The 20,580-nt window shown below is 42.3% G+C and overlaps 1 protein-coding gene across 3 annotated transcripts in view; it reads left to right on the top strand.

The window, feature by feature from the left end:
• The window catches only part of RASSF2 (Ras association domain family member 2), an 89,235-nt gene that overhangs the window by 17,206 nt on the left and 51,449 nt on the right, over nucleotides 1-20,580 (top strand). For all 3 annotated transcript variants that reach the window (XM_033949974.1, XM_033949973.1, XM_033949976.1), the window contains exons 2-3: nucleotides 6,622-6,712; nucleotides 14,911-14,986. In XM_033949974.1, coding sequence (XP_033805865.1) covers nucleotides 6,654-6,712; nucleotides 14,911-14,986 — 135 coding nt within the window. In that variant the 5' untranslated portion in view covers nucleotides 6,622-6,653. The remainder of the gene's footprint in view (nucleotides 1-6,621; nucleotides 6,713-14,910; nucleotides 14,987-20,580) is intronic.

The following is a 20,580-nucleotide window of genomic DNA, read 5'->3' as shown; positions in this document are numbered from 1 at the left end:
CCAAAGACAGATCCCTGCAGCATTCTACTAACATCCTTTTCCTCTGAGCAAACTCCATTTACCACTCCCCTTTTGTTTGAGTTCTGTGGGGGGGTTTTGTGCTTTTGTAGTGTATCACTTTTGTGATCATGCTGAATTGGAAGCCAAGAAAAGGCCTCAACGACGAAAGAAGAACACACAACAAAAGAGTTGTGAGGATAAGATATCAAGTATTCATCCAAGGGTGTATATATAGTTCAAAAAATCACTTTATTTGTAGATATGCCACAAAGGCTCAAAGACTTTTGTGATTATGGCAGGGTATGTGTTGTATTGCATCACAGCATGTATAATACATAAATTCCTGATTAGATTGTTAGTGGAGGGCATTTATGTTTCTGTTAATGAGACCTCAGATCTAATTGGCTTAATATAATCAAAACTCTTGTTCAATAGAGGTGAAAAACCTTTTTATTAGATTCTTTTTATAAACCACCTTTCTTTGGCTTAATCAAAGGAGTTTACAGATTGTGTTCAGGTTCTTTCTCTGTCCCTAGTGGAACACTTTTGTTTGGGGAAACCCAAGAGCTCCACCCCAGACCTCGCCCCCATAATAATAGTAATAATTGTAAATGCCATTTCTTCCATTTATTTTTCATATACACACAATATAATCTTATTAATAACACATAATGGTAATCACAAAATTAAACTACACAAAGCACGCTCTTTTCCCCCTCCTCACCCCTGCACAGCATTTCTTCCTCTCTCCTCCACCCCATGTGCAATGTCTCCCTCTCTCACTGTCCACCATCTCTCTTTCTCTCCCTTGCTGCAAGTGGTGTGGGGAAAGAGAGAGAGACGAGGATCCAGGGTGCATCTCTCCAACTCCTATTGCCACATCCAACGTTTCTTTCTTTCCTATCCCTCGGATTGTGTACAGCATTTTTTTGCCCCTGACCACCAGCCCCTTGCCCAACATTTCTCCTATCACCCCTCTCCAGCACCATGCCACATCTCTTCCTCCATTCCCTCCACCACCATGTCCAACATTCCTCCCTCTTGCATCCCTTTCCATCTGTCCCACTGTTCCCTCTCCACATTTTTCCTTCTTGAAGCCAGTGCCTCCACTGATAAAGGCTATCAGCATTTGGCTTTCAATTTAATCGTGACTTACTAGAAAAATGGAGGACTTAAAAGCTTAATAGATTATCTTGTATAAAAGATGCTGATGTGTGAACTAATTTGAATATAAGAAAAACATTTGATTTTCAAGTGCTTGCATACAATATACAAACACGTTAAAATTACCCATTTCAAGAGTCAGTGAAAATGTATTTTGGTAAGTGATAATTAAATAGTAAACCAATTGCTGCTGCCGCTATAAACTGAGATATTGGCTTTATTAAGCATGTCTGTTTTGATTTGTGCATTTGGTCTTATGTCTATTATACGTATGTTTTTGGATTAAAAAATTCTAACTTTTTTTTATTGATTGCACCCTAGTTTTAATAACTAAATTTAAAACTTGTCATTTTTCTCAAGTTTTATTTACCATGTTAAATTGCTGTCACCCTGTACAGAATATAGATAAATCTCACTTTACACTTGAACATAAGTGCCAAATTTTCTTTTCTGTGGCTTTGACTGATTTAGTCCAATCATCCCATGGCTTACATGCTGCAGCCCTTCTGCTTTCAGAATGACACATAGCAGATCTCATGACTTGTCTAACAGTGCCAATGTTTGCACATGGATGCATCTTTATTCCTTTAACCAGCTGTTCTTTGTCTAATTGATTATTTTATCAGCATATAAGTATATTCTGAGTGAGGAAGAGGCACTCCACAGGGGACAGTCAGGAAGTGAACACTGCTTGTTGCAAAATGATTCATAATTGTTTGCATAGTCAGTTTTTTAAGAAGCCAAATGTGCTAAAAATTTGTGTTGCTAACCTGGCTTCTAAGTTTTTAAAACAATCTGATCCAGTCCTGGTTATATCCATCTATGTAAGTGCACTCACAATTTAGTTTTTGTTAGAGAAATGGGAATCCCAGAGCTACAGTATACGTTCAGAGACTAGATCAGCTAGTCTTGAAAATCTGGAGCCAATGAGCAACCCTAAGTTTCTGCCCCATTTTGTATCTTTATTTAAAAAAAAAAATGGTCAGTGCATTTGATCCAAAGTCAGGCTTGCTTGGAGGGCCAGTGGAGTTTGTCATGTAATTGAAATCCAAGCACATGGAAATTAAGTGGCATGTTTCACCAAGTAAATTACATGAGAACTTAGGCCCTCAATTGCTTGTTTTACAATAGAAATTGATATCTTCCTCATGTGATACTGCATATCACACCATACCATAGACAACCTGAGCAGCCACAGAGGTCTTCTGAGGTCCTCTTGCAATTTCTCACAATCTGCATTCAATTTAACCACTCTGAATAATTGCTTCATCTGCAAATTTGATTACCTTATTTGTTATTCCCATTCCAGATCACTTATAAAATGTTCTAGTGCAGATCCTTGTGGCACTCCACTGTTGTTCACCTTCCTCTGTTGAGAGATTATCTGCTCCCGCTATTCTCTTTTAAGCAGTTCCTAGTCCACAATAAGACATTGCCTCTTATCCCGTGGCTTTTTAATTTCCTCAGGAATCTATCATGAGGGTCTTTGTCAAAATCAGGGTTTTGGAATCAGAAGCAATTTATGAGTTATTGGAAACGGTGAAAATTTGCCAACTCTGACTCCTATATATCATGCAAATATTATAATGCTTAAATTTCTTATTTCACAGATAATTTGATTAACCTGTTTTCTCAGGATATGTTTTACTTTTAGAATATATTTTGATATCAAGTTCTTTGATTACAAAATGTAATACATTTTATGATATTTATATTAGTGAAAGTGGCACCTAGAGAATGACATGGTGACATTGTCTCCATCCCCGTAAACTGTCTGATCCCATTCGCACAAGCCTCAAATACTTATGATGTTTTATTGAAATAATTTTATTAAAGTATAACAAGAAACAATATTCTATATAATTGTCATTTTATAAATCAACAAAGCCCCTGTTCCCCCCCCCCCAGTATCCTCTCCATTATTGCATTATCGAGACAACTGAACAAGCCAAATTACTATAAAATGCTACATAGCAAAATCATGCTTAACAGCCTGCTGACCTACTCCTTCTTCGGGGGAGGGGGGGGCCTTGTACACGCTGATTTTTCCAGATTGTTGTTCCCCTTCCTGGGTTGTGTGTACTGTTGCAGGATTTCCTTGCATTGTGTTCCTTGTTATTCCTCTTGTATTGGCTGCTTTACCAATAAAACTTATTTTAAAAAAAAAAAAAAATCATGTTAACGGAATACCTTGGAGACACGGACACACAAACACTCCATAATAGCAGACCAAAAATGATAAAAATAAATTAAACCCAAGAAGCTTGGGAGGGGCCTGGGGCGCCTGAGCCAATCAGGGACTTCCTTAGGGCTGAGCCTCTCCCAAGGTAGGAGCCTGAGCCAATCAGGGCCTTAGGCTCCTCCCCGTGCATCACATGATGCAATGGGGTGGGGCCTAAGGCCCACATCAGCAGTGCGTCATGAGGAGGGGCAGAAGCAAGAGGACTTTGCGGTTCCTCCTGCTCTCTGAAGACTTCGCAGGAGGCCTAAGCAGCAGGAGGGACTGAGAATCCTTCCTGCGCCCAACTTTGAGGTACGGGGGTGCCGGGTTAGGCCCAGCCCGGCCAAGGGGTTGGTCGGCGTAAGGTGCAGGAGGGTTTGAGCACCCCTCCTGCTCCCAACTTTGAGATAGGGGGGTACAAGTCCGGCTGAGGGGGTTGGTCAGCCTACGGAGCAGGAGAGACCGAGCACCCCTCCTCCCAATTTTGGGGTGCAGGGCCGGGGTGAGCCGGTCAGGTGGTTGGGCCGGTCGGGGGAGGGGGGTGGTGGTTTTTAAATGGCGGCAGCAGAGCAAATTTTTTGTGGGGTTTGAGGAAGGAGGGGTGTTCAGGGCACTTGTTGGGAGGGGGGGTTAATTATTTTTAAAAAATCGGTCAGATATTATGCGTATGTAAAACACGCAAAATATCTGCCTGATTTAAAAAAAAATTTAAAAAGCCGGTGACAAGAAGCCCTGACAGCAGTGACAGGAGGCTGTTTCTCCTGTCACTACTGTCAGGGCTTTAGCAATCCATGCAGTTGGCTGGGGGCGTGCCAATGATCGTCTCCATTAGCATACAGGCCTTTAGTGAATCCTAAAGTCCCTCCTATGGGGCATCTGGGCCAATCAAAGCCTTAGACCCCTTTACGATACATATGGGAAGGAGCCTGAGGCTCTGATTGGCCCCCATGGAAGGGGCATTATACAACCTGGGCCAATCGGAGCCTCAGGCCCCTCCCAGGAGTGGGACCATGTCTTTCCCACTCTTCATCTTGGAGGTAAGGGGGGAGGGGTGGCAGGGAGGGGCTGTACTTGCCAGCGGAAGAGAGTGGGCATCTCTCCTGCTGCCGGGGGGGGGGGGGGGGGTTATTGCCAGGAAGTTTTGGTAGTGCAGCGGGAAAGTGTGGGCATCTCTCCTGCTGTAGGGGTGGGTGGGGGGGTGGTTGGGTTAGTGGCAGTGAGGTTTCTAGCAATTGACCTTACCGACACCCCTGGACCAATCGCTTTTTTTAGCCACCAAAAGCCAACGCCACTTTTTAAAAATGGCTCAGCATTTTTTAAGAATCCACCGGAGGGCCCATTTCATTTTGAAGAGCCTATTTGCATGTCAGTGTCGGAGACTGCTAGAACGTTGCTAAAGAGGGAGATGATCCCTTTTGATAATCCATTGCTAAACAGCGTACAGGCTAAACCGCCGGAAAACAGTTTAGCGACGGCGTTGAAAGTTTTGAGAATCTAGGCCTAAGGAACTTATTTTACTGTAATTTTTTTTTTACCAGGGCTACACATTTAATGCATTTTAACGTGATGTGTTAATAACGTTAATGCGCTAGCATCAAGTTGTTCTTACTTCCTTTCCCCCTGAACCCTGCTCTCACAGCCTTTCCTGCCTCCCTGCATTCTCCGGAAACTCATTTCCCAGCCCGTATACATGCTGCTCTTCTTTAGCGTCTTGCCTTCTCTGATGACAAAATTTCCTGATGATAGAGTAAGAGGACTCCAACTCAAAAGGAGCAGTGTGGTACAGGCAAGTTCAGAGGACCAAGAGAGGAAGAGGGAATGAGATACTGGAGAACATGGGGCATCAGGAGAGGAAAGGCTGCCGGAGCGGGGATCAGGGGAAAATACTGAAGGAGAGCCCAAGGCAGTAAGAGAGAAAAATATGCCGGGTGGGAGTGTGACACAGAAATATATGCTGATCAGACGGAGGGGGGGAAGGAGACTCGGATCACAGCATAGTGCCCATGGAGGGGAGAAGCAGGGAAGAGAGAAGGGATGAGGTGTTGCCCATAAAAGGGAGGGAAAGAGAAGGAGAGGAATGAGATGGAGGAGATGGCGAGGAAGGGAATAAATAAAAGAAGAGATGGTGTCCATGCAGGGAGAGGAAGAGAAAAGATGGTGTCCAGGGAGGGGAGAGGAGATGGTGTCCATGGAATGACGAGAAGAGATGGAAATGAGACAGATATGAAGAGGAAGTAAAAATGGAAGAAAGTTGAATGTGAAAGATGTATATATATATAGAGAGAGCAAGAAATGAAGAAGAGGAAGAATGAAAAGAAATAGTGAATTGAGAGGATGCCCTGAAACAGAGTTCAGAGCACAGGCAGAGGAGTAGAACCTGACATAGTGAACAACATGATTAGAAAAATTAAAATCACTAGACAACAAAAGTAAGAAAAAATATGTTATGTGAGTTTTGAGAATTTACATCTATCTTTTGCATTATACTATAAATGGAAATGTGAGGGGGGCATTTTATGCAGTTAATCATGTGATTAAAAAGTTTAATTGATGTGCAGCCCTAGTTCTTACTACTATTATATTTTTATTGTTATACTTGTAAAATGCTTATCCTAACCTTATCAAATATGTATGCCCATTGGGGAGTATTTTCAGCACCTCAAGGAATATATGGGAAATACCATATTCTCTAGCCTTAATCAAGAAAATTCTGCTACTGGACAGACAGTAGTCACTAGACAGTATTAATCTATTTGTATTAAGTAGGGAGAAGAGATCAGCATATTTGCTACTGGGTAAGTTTTTGCAAAATTGTCTACAGGAGTTAAAAGGAAATATATATCATTAATTTAGAGGTCATGCATTAGATAATTGAAGATGGACATGAGAATGTATCTTAGTGGCCAACTGTTGACAGATTGCTTGGAGAGCAGAGACAAACACTAACCCCCCCTCCCCCTCTTATTATAAGCCGTGGTAGAGGTTGCGCTAAATGCTGCAATGCTGCTTCAACGCTTATAGAATTCCTATGAATGTCAGAATAGCGTTGGAGCATTTAGCGCCCTGGGCTGTGGTAGAAACCTCTACCGCAGCTTAATAAAAGGGGGCCTAAATGATTTGGTGTTGATTTTGTTGGGCGATTTTTTTTTTTTTTTTTTTTTTTGTTCTTGCACATAATTTTCTTTTGAAACCTTAATGTTTCATGCAACCTTACCTTTTTCTTTTTTTCTGTCTAGATTATCACTACTTATGAAAGAAGAGCGTGGAAATGGATTACTTCCCTCAGTCGTCTGTGGTCCCTTGTGGCAAAGATAAATACATTTCCAAGTAAGACTACCAGCAGTGTTCCTCCATTAGTTTTCTGGGGGTCTACAGGTGTGTCCTACTTTAAGGCATAATTTTATAAGGAAGTAGTGGGATGGGGGCTTCTGCCCACCCCCACCCCAGCCACCTGTGCAGGATCTGCTGTACTGCCATCACGTACCAGAGATCCCAGATCAAGCTTTTTCCTTTGTTCCTCCATCTTTCCTTTCTTCATTTCCATTTTTTTTCTCGATTTATTCCTTCTTTCTCCTCCCTAGCTTTTCTCATGTTTGAGTCCTCCACTCTGTTCTTTCTCCTTCTCTCCTATACCTTTTGTCAACAGGCAGGACTGGCACACAAGTGAGTGATGACATCTGATGTCGCTAGGATGTACCGGTCTGTAATTTATAAATCTTTCCTTTAACTGTTAAAGGAACGATTTATAAACTATAAAGAGTTTTACCTCATGCAAAATTGTCATTTCCTTAATAAGACATTAACTGTTTTTTCTGCGGCCTTCCAAGTACCCTATTTATTTTCTGCGGCCCTCAGTTAAAGTTTAACATCTTTCCTTTCTCAGAACTGACACATTTCAATCACTATATTGAAAATAAAATCATTTTCCCTACCTTTGTTGTCTGGTGACTTTATTTTTCTGTGCTTTTAACTATGTTTCCAGGGCCGCCTTGTCCATTGACTGTTTTTCTCTCCTTCACTTTTTGCCTTGTATTCATCTTTGGCATTAACTTAACATTCAATTTTTCTGCTTTCTTCTCAAAATCTACTTTTCCATGTCTTACCTTCCTTTCCTATCTCTCTCTCCTTCCCTCCCTATTTCCATGGTCTGACATCTCTCTCCTCCCCCCCCCCCAGTGTAGCATTTCTCTTTCCCTTCTTCCTTTCTGCCCCCTGCAGTCCATCTCCTTTCTGGCCCCCCTCCCAGTTCAACATTTCTCCCTCCTTTCCACCAGTCTATTTTTTTCTCTCTTCCTCCTGCATGCTTCTTCTTTGGTCCTCCTACCCTCAACCAAATAACTGTCTCTGTCTCTCTCCTCCTTTCTATTTTCTCCCTCCCCCGAGTCCACCTTTTCACTCTCTGCCTTCCCCATCCATCTTGCCCTCTCCATGAGTCCAACACTTTCTGCCTCCTGCACACTTTCTCTCTCTGTTCTTGCCTTTTCCCTCAGTGGCATCCCTGCTTCCCACCCCAACCCAACATGCTTTCTCCCCATGCATCATCTAACCCTCCAGTGTGTAGCACCTTTCCCTCCCTTTCTGCCAGGTCCAGCAGCCCCTCTTCTCCTTCCTTTACCTTCCCCTTGTCCAGCAGCACCTCTTCTCCCTTCCTTTTACCTTCCCCTTGTCCAGCAGCACCTCTTCTCCCTTCCTTTTACCTTCCCCTTGTCCAGCAGCACCTCTTCTCCCTTCCTTATACCTCCCCCTTGTCCTGCAGTACCCTTTCTCCCTTCCTCCCCTGTCCAGCAATACCTTATTTTGCAGTCGTGGTATTGTATGCGATCTCGCACACTGGGCAGGATGAGAGGCTCTGGCGCTGGCGTCAGCTGACTTGCAACTTTCTGTAGCTGTTGCATATGCCAGGACTCCTGCCTTCGTGTATCTGCTGGTTACGCGACGGCAGGAGTCCCGGCATATGCAATGGCTACAGAAAGTTGCAAGTCAGCTGACGCCGATGCCGGAGCCTCTCTTCCTGCCCAGTGTTTGAGATCGCACCAGCATCAGTTGACTTGCAACTTCCTGCTGCCTTCGCGTATGCCGGGACTCTTGCCTTCGCGTATCCGGTAGATACACGAAGGCAGAAGTCCCGGCATATGCAACGGCAACAGGAAGTTGCAAGTCCGCTGATGCCGGTGCCTGTCTTCTTGCCCAGAGTGCGAGATTGGGTACAAGACCGCGGGCTGCAAAATAACACCTGAGGGGCTTCATGCAAGATTGAGACCGCTGCTCTAGGGCAATGGAAATACAGGTGTCCTGCTTTTTGTGGAAAAAATTCCCCTGGAACCCACTGACAGCGACTCAGCATCTTCGGCAAAGCACAGATGCCTCTGAGCCCATGAGGGGACAAGGGGAGTTCCTGCAGGTATCTTTAGGGAATCTTGTTCAGGGATTTACCCCTGATTTTGTCAGACTTATGTTCAAAGCTCATATGGGCTATTGGGACCTTTCTGTGCTGTCTGGGTTCATGTCAGTTGTGGCACAAGGGGATTTCTCCTAACAGGCTGTTTCCCCCTGGCAGTTATTCAGGAACTGGATGTCCAGTTGGAGAAGGAGTGAGTGTCAGAATCCATGCCTTTAGTCCCTCAAAATGATTAGTCAGCTTTGGAGGAATCAGGGTTTCAGAGAGGGGCCACTAGTCAGGAGTCTGTGATGGCGCTCGACCAAGAGTGGATCCGACAGTGTGCCACCTTTTTTAAGTTGGTTGCCTTGCTTGAGGTCATCAAAGAATCTTTATGGGTATTGAAGCTTGAACCTCTGCAGACTTCCACTGCTCAGCGTTCTGTCATGAACAGCTCTAAGCCTCAGCCCACCTTTCTGCCTTCTTATCCAAACATTACAATGATGATAATGGAGCATTGGGAGACTCCAGAAGGTCCCCTGTGGGTTGCCAGGACTATGGTAAAGTGGTATCCACTGACTCCTGATTTCCAAGAGTTGTGTGTCCTTCCTAAAGCGGATTTGTTGGTAGTGCAGGTTACCAAACATACTTCTCTACCTAGTGAAGGTGGAGTAATTTTAAAGGATGCACACGACCGGAGGGAAGATTTAGTCCTCAAAAGAAAATTTGAGGCCTTGACTCTGGGGCTGAAAGCTGCAGCAGTGGCTTCCTTTGTTGTACGTGCCTGCCGTACTATCCTGCATCAGGCTCCCAACAGTGGAGGAGGACGCAAACCCCCAGTTACTAATTTCAGGGTTGAATTATGTAGCGGATGCTCTCTGTGATGTATTCAGAGTCATGAGCAAAGTCTCTACTTATTCTATTTCTGCCTGTAGAATGCTATGGATCTGACGATGGGTGGGAGATTCTGCTTCTAAGGCTACTTTTGGTAGGCTACCTTTCAAGGGCTGCATGTTCTTTGGCAAGGGGCTGGATGATCTTATGGCCAGTTGCCTTGTCTTTTGCCCAACAGTAGATCATGTGCTCCGGGGAGGTGGGGGGTGGTCATGGTGCGTTTCATGGTTCTCGACAGTTTCGTCAGTTCTGAGTGGAACATCGATCACTGTTTTAAAATCAGACAAAAAAAAAATTGGTCCACAACAACCCACATGGTCTTTAACGACCATTTTTAGTGCATCCGGGCCTATCTCAGCTGGCAGACCTTAGATACAGGGGAGTGGTCTCTTTCCTGGAAGACCTTCGACAGCATTGTACTTCAATGGGGACATTTGATCTGATGGCATTGGCAGCCAACAAAAAAGTCACTTCTTCAGATGGAGATTTGAGCCCGGAAGCATCGACTTGGATGCTCTTGTTCAAACTTGGCCAGAGAAAGGACTGTTGTATGGGTTTCCTCCATGGCCCATGAAAGACCGGGTCATTCAAAAAATAGCAACCCACCCAGGGTTGATAATCCTGGTTGCTCCAGATTGGCTGTGGGCAGGGCATTGGCAGGTCACATATGTAAGTACAGTATTCTATAAATTTGTAAGTTGCATGCTTAAGCATCAACATTTATGTGTGCAACATTGGCATGCAAGTATAGACTTATGCTGGTGCACAAAATTGCTGTTACAGAATATTAGCTTAGCACTTAGATTTTTGGCACCTGACTTTAACCATTCCTTGGGCGGAGTCATTGTGTGACCTATGAGAGACAAAGAAATGGTAGCAAATAAAGACCATATGGCCTGTCTCGTCTTGCATTCTGATAGACATCACTGTGATATTAAGATGCAAGAATGGTCCCTCCCTTTTCTTCTGTACAAGGCAAAAAGAGCTCAGTTCAGTTCATGACCCAGTTTCTAAGCATAGGTTTTGTTTTTCATCTGCTTTTCCTAAAATAGAACTGCCAGACCATGACTATACGCTGGCTCTTAAAGCAAACATTTTGCTAGAAATCTGTACTTTAACTTTGATTAAAAAGACAAAGGGCATTTTATAGGGATTTATCATTGAGATGTTTTAAATTTATTTTGCATTTAAACAAACAAAAATTTCCCAGACAATAAGCTTTTCACTTCAAAGCTTATTCATACCCCAGTGCTTTTGAGCACTAATAGCACTATATATAAGTTTAAGTTGGAAATTAGAACATCTATTTCTTTTACCCATGTTCAGTGTGGTAAGGCTGAAAATGGGAATGTCCCTCACTTATAAGGTGAAAGGACTTAGTAGACCTCTGATTTCCTGTCTTCTTCTAGACACACAATTTGTTTCTTTAGTTTAAAATTGATCTGGCATTTCCAGCTGGTTTTCACAATATCCAGGTTGATGTCCCTCTCTTAAACACATATTTGAAGTAGCGTTCATTTTGTATCTGGCTTCTGCTCCATGCCTTTCCCAGGGTTGAAAGAGTGGTCTAGTGGTTAGAGCATTGGACTTGACATCCAAGGTGTCTGTCTTGTGATCTTGGGCAAGTCAGTGAACTTTCTATTGCTTCAGGTACTATATCTGAATGGAACTCACCTTGAACTCCTACTGAAAAGGCATAAGCAAAATCCTGATTAATAAAATAATACCTCAGAGGCAGCCTTCAAAGTCCATGGGAGGGAGGTCCACTCATTGCATAACAGAGGCATCTAATGGGTGGCTGAAGAACTTGTCTTCTGGGAGCTGCAGCTTGCCATGCTTAACTAGAGGAATTATCTCTGTAGTAACTAAGCTTGATCAAAAAGGAGAGAAAAAATAACATTTTCACATATCTAACCTGCAGGTTATACATAATTTTACAGAAGTATGGGTTATATATGAATATATTTACAACATCAGTGCTTTCCAATAGGAGTAATATATACAAATTTACTGTTTATTGCAATAAATATGGAGTACACACGGGTGCGGGTATATCGTATATACTGAATATAAACCGAGACAACCTTTTTATTCCCCCAAAAAAGGAGGAAAAAAGGTTGACTCAAATATAAACCTGGGCATTAATAGTCAAGTGCTGTGCCTTGCCCTGCCAGGCTCTGCACCCTGTTCCCTCTCCCTTGCTGCTGTGCTAGTCTCCGCACCCAGCCCCACTCCCTCCCTGCCAGGAGCTGTATCCTGTCCCCCCTCCCTTCCGATGACTTGTAGATTTCCACCAGGCCTGCCGTCAAACCTAGTGGTCCAGCGGTGGCCAGGACAGGAGGGATCACTCCCGCCTCCTGTCCTAGCTGATTCTAAAAATTTTTACCTCCCTCCTGCCTGCCCTGCTTACCTTTAGTATCCCTGGTGGTTCAGAGGTGAATCGCGGCAGGAGTGACCTTCCTTTGCTCCTGCACTTGCCGAGCCGCTAGCTAATTGGTTGCCACGAGTTCTCGCGGTAGTCGATCAACTAGCGGCTCTGAAAATAAAACAAGGTAAAAGGTACATGGGGGAGGCGGGAGGGAGATAAAAATTCTTAGCATCGGATGGGACAGGAGGCAGGAGGGATCCCTCCTGTCCCAGTCACCGCTAGACCACCAGGTCTCATGGCAGGCCCGGGAGGGGAGACAGATCAGCACTGACCCGAATATAAACAGAGACTCCCATTTATGGGCCATTTTTTTTTTTTTGCCTCAAAATCTCTGTTTATGTTTGAGTATGTACGATATATCGGTGGTCTCTAATGCAAGGCCCCCAACGTTCTTTGTTGTGGCCCTCAAAAAGTTAGTTGAAATGCTCTTCAAATCCTGTAAATACATTCATTTCAATCTTGCCCACTTGATATAGTAATGGCAAACAATCACTTAAATGAGATACCCGAGTAACACACTTATGGGAATTTCTTCTGTTGACAATCCAAAATAAAGTGAATTTAAAAAATATATCCTTGAAGTATTGTAGAATCAATATTTAATATTAATTTTTAATGTTTAATACCCAGTCTGAATAATCAGGTTAAGGCAATTAAAAAAATTAATACCTCGTGAAAGCTTGAAATATTTTGGTGGAAAAATTGGCTTTTGTTCTGTGAGTTATATATGCGTGCAAGTTATACATGTATGGGGGTTATATATGGGAAAATACGGTACTGGAAGCTGGAAATTTAGCTTATGCCACTGAGCTCAGAAAAGGTTAATTTCAACTGAGCTTTTCTCATGAAAATTGAGTGTTAATTTTAATTATTAACAAGGTAGCAACTGCATAAATAGGGGCGAGAAAACAGCTTAGGGAGCAAAACTAAAAATGTGGTTCAGTCATGGAGAAGCATCTTGATAACAGAAGTCAGCATATAACAACGTTTGGAATCTATGCAGTGCTCTGACCTGGGTAGAAAACAGAGCTAATGCAGCTAGGTTGCAAATTTAGTATTTTGGATTGAAATTGCTGATTAATTATAGAAGACCCTAATTGCTGAAACCAGCTCTGGGGGTAAGATGTGAAAGGTCAGAGGCTGTGCTGAATGTTATCGTTTGTATGCAGTTCCTTCTGTTTCACGTCTCTGGAAGCTTGTTGCTCTCGGTTTTGTGTAACTAATTATAAGGAGGTGCTGAAAAGTTTTCAGCCCAACCAACCAAATTCCTAAATTCTAAGTGGTGTTTTGCCACTGTTGCTGAAAAGAGTGTTATCTTATTTTGTTAAGTGCCAATTTGCAGACACAAAATTCTCTGTTTTGACATTGTTTCAGATCATTGACTGAACCATATCCATGTCATTCTCTTCTTGGTTGGGCTGAGAATTTTTCAGCAACCCTTCATAATTGAAAGTTCCTAGAAATTTCAGATTTTTCCTTAAGTTCTGTTGGGTGAAATTGAGGCTTTCTTTAAAAAAAAAAAAAAGGCTCTTTATTGCTATGATGGTGGGCATGAACGACATCAAAACTGCTTCCAAGGGCAGATAAAACAAATTTAAAATAGATTCCACACACAGCAAATCAAAGGATCTCAAAAGCATAATCCATACTGACAAAGTCAAAAGATGTTCTTCTTAGACACTTACATAATATGGAATGGTTTTGACATTTGGCTTTAACAGGTTAATAATTGGAGCATAATGAATTTAAACAGACTAAGTATAAGTTAATGTCGCTGGCTGCCTATTGTTGTTAAGTTAATATGGCCTTGGGCGTAACATTATTGGAAATGAAATACTGAAAGCTATGTGACTCTTGAGACAGCTGATCAGCCCACAGGACATGTGTACCATCTGATCCACGGAGCCCTGGTTTTGGTGATAGCTCACAGCCCAGCAGCCAAGAGCTAAGGAAGTTACTTGAATGCCTCCTATCTCCTTCCCTTTATCCAGACATCATTAAGAGGGGATGGGGGAGTTGTCAGTGTAGGCTAGTATTAAGACTGGTCATTGTACTGTTAACCTGAGTTTTTAGTAACTACTTTAGGTCTCATTGCATGAAATTGGGCCTGTGCTAAAACAGCACGAGTTGTACTGTTTCTTTTACAGTTGCCCATGTCAAAAACTTCTCCCCTAAATCTCTATGAAACTGCTATTAGAGCTGGGAAGCAAGCCATGTGTGTGGAGTGCTTCACAAACAGGTTATTCCAGCCAAAATGGCTGTTTTCCTATTTTATTCTGGTCGAGAATCAGACCTTTAGGGCAGTAGTACCACTATACCAGTGGTCTCAAACTCAAAGCCTTTGCAGGGCCGCATTTTGGATTTGTAGATACTTGGAGGGCCTCAGAAAAAATAGTTAATGTCTTATTAAAGAAATGACAATTTTGCAAGAGGTAAAACTCTTTATAGTTTATAAATCTTTCCTTTTGGCTAAGTCTTAATAATATTGTAATTTATAGCTAAAGAGACATATGTTCAAGGAGCTGTTTTATTTTACTTTTGTGATTATGATAAACATACCGAGGGCCTCAAAATAGTACCTGGCGGGCTGCATGTGGCCCCTGGGCCACGAGTTTCAGATCACTGCACTACACTGTATAAAGACAGAGTTGACTGACCTCTTGTCGAAAGGATTTTGTCCAAACAAGATGGTGGTGTCCCAGTCAAATAAGCCTGAAGATTTATCTTTGGCGGATGTAACCTCAGTTGTTACTAATCAGATTTGTTAGATAAGGAACGTCTTCCGTCTTAAAAAAATAAATAAATCAAACATTTCATATGTTGTAGACATGAGCTCCTGTCACACTTGAAGATCTACAACTTGTACTATGAAGGACTGAATTTACAGCTTCGGCACAGGGAGGTAAGAATTCTGTCTTCATCTATCAGGTTTCTATGTGTGCTTTATAGACTTCAGGGACAGGATGAAGAATGAGTTGGCATGCAACTCAAGTAATACCATCCTAAGATATTGCAGCGAGTGTCTGCAAAGAAGTTAATATAAGTGCCATCCTTCTATTTCTTGTGACTTTTCTTGCGAATACATCTTTTTTGGAGAGGTGGAATATTCGGCTTCATTTTCCCTCTAAGGGAAATGCACAGTTAACTGACAGCTTTATGTGAGTCTTAATGGGTAAATGATGAAAAAAATGGGTTTGGAACTTGAGCTAGCTCGCACAATAGACATGAGTACACAACACATTCAAATATACCCTAAGTAAGATATTAGCTATTCGCCCCGATGCAGGGAAGTTTTCAAGGGAGCACAATCTGAGAAAATTATACTGGGTCTGAGGTGATGTAAAAAGATTAGCTTGCTCTATGCATTTGGAAAGAAAACCTAATAAGCCTCTTGAACACTTTCCTCTAAGCCAGTGGTCTCAAACACAAACTCTTTGCAGGGCCACATTTTGGATTTGTAGGTACTTGGGAGGACCTCAGAAAAAAATAGTTAATGTCTTATTAAAGAAATGACCATTCTGCATGAGGTAAAACTCTTTATAGTTTATAAATCTTTCCTTTTGTCTAAGTCTTAATAATAATATTGTAATTTATAGCTAAAGAGACATATGATCAAAAAACTATTTTATTTTACTTTTGTGATTATGATAAACATACCGAGAGCCTCAAAATAGTATCTAGCGGGCTGATTGTGGTCCCCGGGCCACGAGTTTGAGACCACTGCTCTAAGCTAAGCGAGAGTCTCCACCTATAGTCCTGCCAGTGGGGGGAGCTGTTACACTATCACATTTTTCAATAGTGAGGACCAGGCAAAGCAGTTCTGGTCGTATCTCAAAAAAGATATAGCAGAATTAGAAAAGGTACAGAGAAGGGCGACAACAATGATAAAAGGGATGGAACGTCTTCCGTATGAGGAAAGGCTAAAGCAGCTAGGTCTCTTCAGCTTGAAGAAGAGACGGCTCAGTGGGGATATGATAGAGGTCTGTAAAATAATGAGTAGAATGGAAAGAGTAGATATGAATCACTTGTTCACTCTTTCCCAAAATACTAGGACTAGGGGGCATGTGATGAAGCCACTAAGTAGTAGATTTAAAACAAATATTTCTTCACATAATGTGTAATTAAACTCTGGAATTTGTTGCTGGAGAATGGGGTGAAATCAGGTTAGTGGGGTTTAAAAAAGGTTTGGATAATTTCCTAAAAGAGAAGTCCATAGGCCATTATTGAGATGGCTTGGGGAAATTCACTTCTTATTCCTAGGATAAACAGCATACTACTTGGGAATCTAGCTAGGTACTTGGGGCCTGGGTTGGCCATTGTTGAAAACAGGATACTAGGCTTGATGGACCTTCAGTGTGTCCCAGTATGGCAATTCTTAGGTTTCTCTGCAAAACTTTAGGGTACCTGACTGTCACTGGTGATTGAAAGCACAATATTGAAGCACCACGCCCTACTGTCAGCAATGTAATTGATTTCCAGTGTTCCTGGGACAGCTCTGACGGCAAGAAGACACTTACTCTCTGGATTGAGTCTGTAACTAGCAGGGCAGCTCTAAGGGGAACCTGTTTAGCCAGCTTGCACTAACAGTTTGTAGACTTGGGGACTATTCCCCTCATAGCAGAGCTTGACTGACAGCAACTTGCACCTTCATCAAGTTAATGGCCTTGGTAGCAGTGCACCTACACAAAGCGGGAATTCATCTGCATCCATACTTGGATGATTAACTGATCAGAGCGCTGCCTAAGTCTTGAGGACAAGAGAGCAGTGGCACACGTGGTCCAGCTCCTACAAGATCTAGACTGGGTCATCAGTTTCTGGAAAAGTCATCTGGAACTGACTCAATCCCTAGAGTACTTGGGAGTTCGGTTTGACACAGTAGCGGGTTGTGTGTTTCTACCAGAGCCATGCAAACCGAAGCTAACCCACCAGATTTCAAACATTCTGTCAATGCAGGCGCCTACAGCATGGCACTATCTGCAGATGCTGGATTCGATGGTAGCAACCATAGAGATCGTCTCTTGTATGAAGGCTCATCTACACCTGTTACAGGACACGATAATGTCCCGTTGGTCTCCAAATGCCTTTGTCTTGGATGGAGGATGGCATGGCGTGGTTTGCGTCAATGGCTATAGCTGGAGTCGCTGGCCAAAGGCCTACATCACCACATCCTGGGTGATTCTGATGACCAGATGCTGGCCTCTTTGGGTGAGGAGGCCATTGCGAGGGTCGCCAAGTCCAGAGATGTTGGTCGCTCTCCCAGAGGAAATGGTCTATAGCTGTGGCCCATCCATTTGGCATTGCGGACATTGCAGGATACCCTAGAAAGCAAAGCTGTCAGGGTCTTCTCAGACAATGCCACAGTGGTGGCATATGTCAACAGACATGGAGGCAGCAAAAGTGCTCCATTGAAACTAGAGGCCCAATTGCTGTTTCATTGGGTGGAGATTCACATGCACTGTACTTTCAAGACACTCTGCTTTGTTTTTAAACTTCTTATTGGACTAATTCCAGAAGACTACTTTTTTTTAGCATTAGTTCATTTTTCATCTCCAATTGAGATGTTGGACTATTGTTTGTTTATTTTAAAAAAACTTATATCCCACGACATCCACACTCGCAGTTGTATACAATCACGTCATACTAACAAAAAGTATATTAAAACTCCCCCTCAAATATCACAGACACACAAATAAATAAGATAACACCATACTAAAAATAAGATGAAAGCATTCAGAGAAACTGAAGGGAGATAGGTTCAAAACAAATGCAAGGAAGTTTTTTTTTACCCAAAGGGTCGTGGACACTTGGAATGCGCTACCGGAGGAAGTGATCAGGCAGAGTACGGTACAGGGATTGGACGGATTCCTGAGGGATAAAGGGATCGTGGGATACTGAGGGAGGAGCTGGGATGTAACACAAGTATAGAAAGCTAACCAGGTAATAAGTATAGAAACCCAACAGGTCGTGCATGTGCAAGACCGGAGGGTTAGGACTACGATGGGAAGATAGGACTTCAATGAGAAATCAAGGTGGCAAGGGAGCCCCTTCTGGTGATTCAGACAGGTCGTGACCTGTTTGGGCCGCCGCGGGAGCGGACTGCCGGGCAGGATGGACCTATGGTCTGACCCGGCGGAGGCACTGCTTATGTTCTTATGTTCTCTCTTCAAATTACAGCAACCATCCAGTTAAATACATGATCATACTTGGGATATGTATAAATGCGCTCTCTAAAATTAAAAAAAAGTATTTTACACCCTTTCTAAACTGTAAAATATTAGTAGCCTGCTTGATCTCAATAGATAATTAATTCCATAACATACTACCAAATCCTAACTAATCTCGCAACATTCACATTTCCCTTCTTTTAAATTAATTCATTTTAAAAAAGATATTGAAAGAATCCTTTTCTTTTCAGTCAGTCTGACTCTGGAATTCTCACCTGTATTACTCATACATGACATTTCTTCGTAGAACAAAATCTATCCCAGAGAAAGGAAAATGGTTAAACCAGAGGGCATAATTTGAGGTTGAGGGGTTGTAGTCTCAAGAGTAATGTTAGGAAATTCTTCTTTACGGAGAGGGTGGTTGATGCATGGAATGCGCTCCCGAGGGAAGTGGTGGAGACGAAAACGGTGACAAGAGTTCAAACAAGCATGGGATGAACACAGAGGATCTCTCATCAGAAAATAATGAGTATACATTGAAGGAACTAAGGCCAGTACTGGGCAGGCTAGCACGGCCTGTGTCAGTTGAGGATAGGCTGGGGAGGGCTGGGATGGTTAAAATGGGCTGGAGTGAATGGAACCTAAGCATACTACTGGACAGGGCTCCGAGTTTCTGGCCCAGAAATATCTAAGAAAAGGGACCATTTAAATTAAATCAATTTATGGAGCATGTATGGTTGGGCAGACTGGATGGACCATTCAGGTCTTTATCGGCCATCATTTACTGTGTTACTATAAGAGTACCTCTGGGGTCTCCATCAGTGCTGGTTGCACTCAGGTAGGCGGTTTGTTAGTTCCATCTTGTTTTTTTTTTCTTTTGTCTCGCATGTTTTGTACCATGGTTTTATACTGAAGTTAATTTGATTCTCAACACTATGTACTGAACAGAATTGGCTATATCGGGGAGAATATCATACCCCTTCTATTTCCTTCTTCTCTTATAGTAGGAGAAACGATCAGTCAACAGAGAAATCTATTGGCAGAGACCTGGGAAGCAACAATATCATGTTCCCAAGGGATTTACAGCTGGTAGGCCTAGGCCAGGGGTCTCAAAGTCCCTCCTTGAGGACCGCAATCCAGTCGGGTTTTCAGGATTTCCCCAATGAATATGCATGAGATCTATGTGGATTGCAGCCCTCAAGGAGGGACTTTGAGATCCCTGCCCTAGACTGAGAGTAAGACATGGGGAAAATACTGGGGGAGGAGTGAGAGGAGGGGATGCCAAGAGCTTGCAGAACAAGCCACCTATTTCTGCACTTGTGGATTGTAGTATCTTCATTGTTGGAACCAGAAATGTTTTGTTGGGCTGTATACATCCATATTAAAAATAAATCAAAGTTTGTTAACTTTGAACTATACAGATTCAGTAGTTGTGCTGGTCATGGAGGATTCTTTGCAGGATAACCTTTTTATTAAGTCAACTGCAAGAATGATCCAGAGACTGAGTTCTTCAGAGGATGTGAAGTCTCTACAGAGTTGTGGAAATATCTGAACAGAGACCCCTCCCCCCCCCACTCCCCTGCCCCCATGCAGCATGACCTATGAATAGTTCATACACTGAACCAAATAAAGAGGCATTTCAATAGTTCAGAAATTCAAAATTTAGGACATAAAGTGATTGTATAACATTTTAAATATCATCTACAGTGGAATAATATGTACTGGCATGTATTCTGTTGTCATACTTTTTCAGTTAATGATTTCACTAAAGCAAATATTTAATTATGAAAAGAAATATGTGTATGTTTTCTTCATCTAGATAAGTAAGTCAATCCTTACAATATTTAGTTAATGGTTCCCAAACATCCATAAATTTTTTATAACATCCCTACACAACTGGGGAGGGGGGCAGGGGGTATGTTTTGGCACTGCTTAGGAGGTATGATACGGCTGTATGCAGATATTTTTTATTTATTGTTTAATTGGATAAATGGGTGGGGGAAAATAATTCTTGTTATTTTTTCTAATAAATTTACTGTGCTTTACTGATAATATTCTATGTAAACATATCATTTATTGTGCACAATTGTAGTTTTAAAAAATGAATAAAGAAGTTTAAAAAAAGTTAAAAAAAAAAAAAGAAATATTATAACCATACCAGCTCACCATTGGTAGAGCAAATTCTTGAATGGCCGTTGACCGACCACCTGCTAAAAATTTCTCATTGACTTGCACCCTGTTCTAAGCAACCTATAAAGTGTCAGCCCTACAGTTAAGGGCATAAATCAAGCTTATCATATGATTTTTGCCTCCATAGAGAAGGACAATGGTT

The sequence above is a fragment of the Geotrypetes seraphini genome, chromosome 6, assembly GCF_902459505.1.
Source record: "Geotrypetes seraphini chromosome 6, aGeoSer1.1, whole genome shotgun sequence".
In the NCBI taxonomy this organism is placed as follows: domain Eukaryota; kingdom Metazoa; phylum Chordata; class Amphibia; order Gymnophiona; family Dermophiidae; genus Geotrypetes; species Geotrypetes seraphini.
The sequence above is the reverse complement of the archived record's forward strand: the minus strand, read 5'-3'. Positions and strand labels throughout refer to the sequence as shown.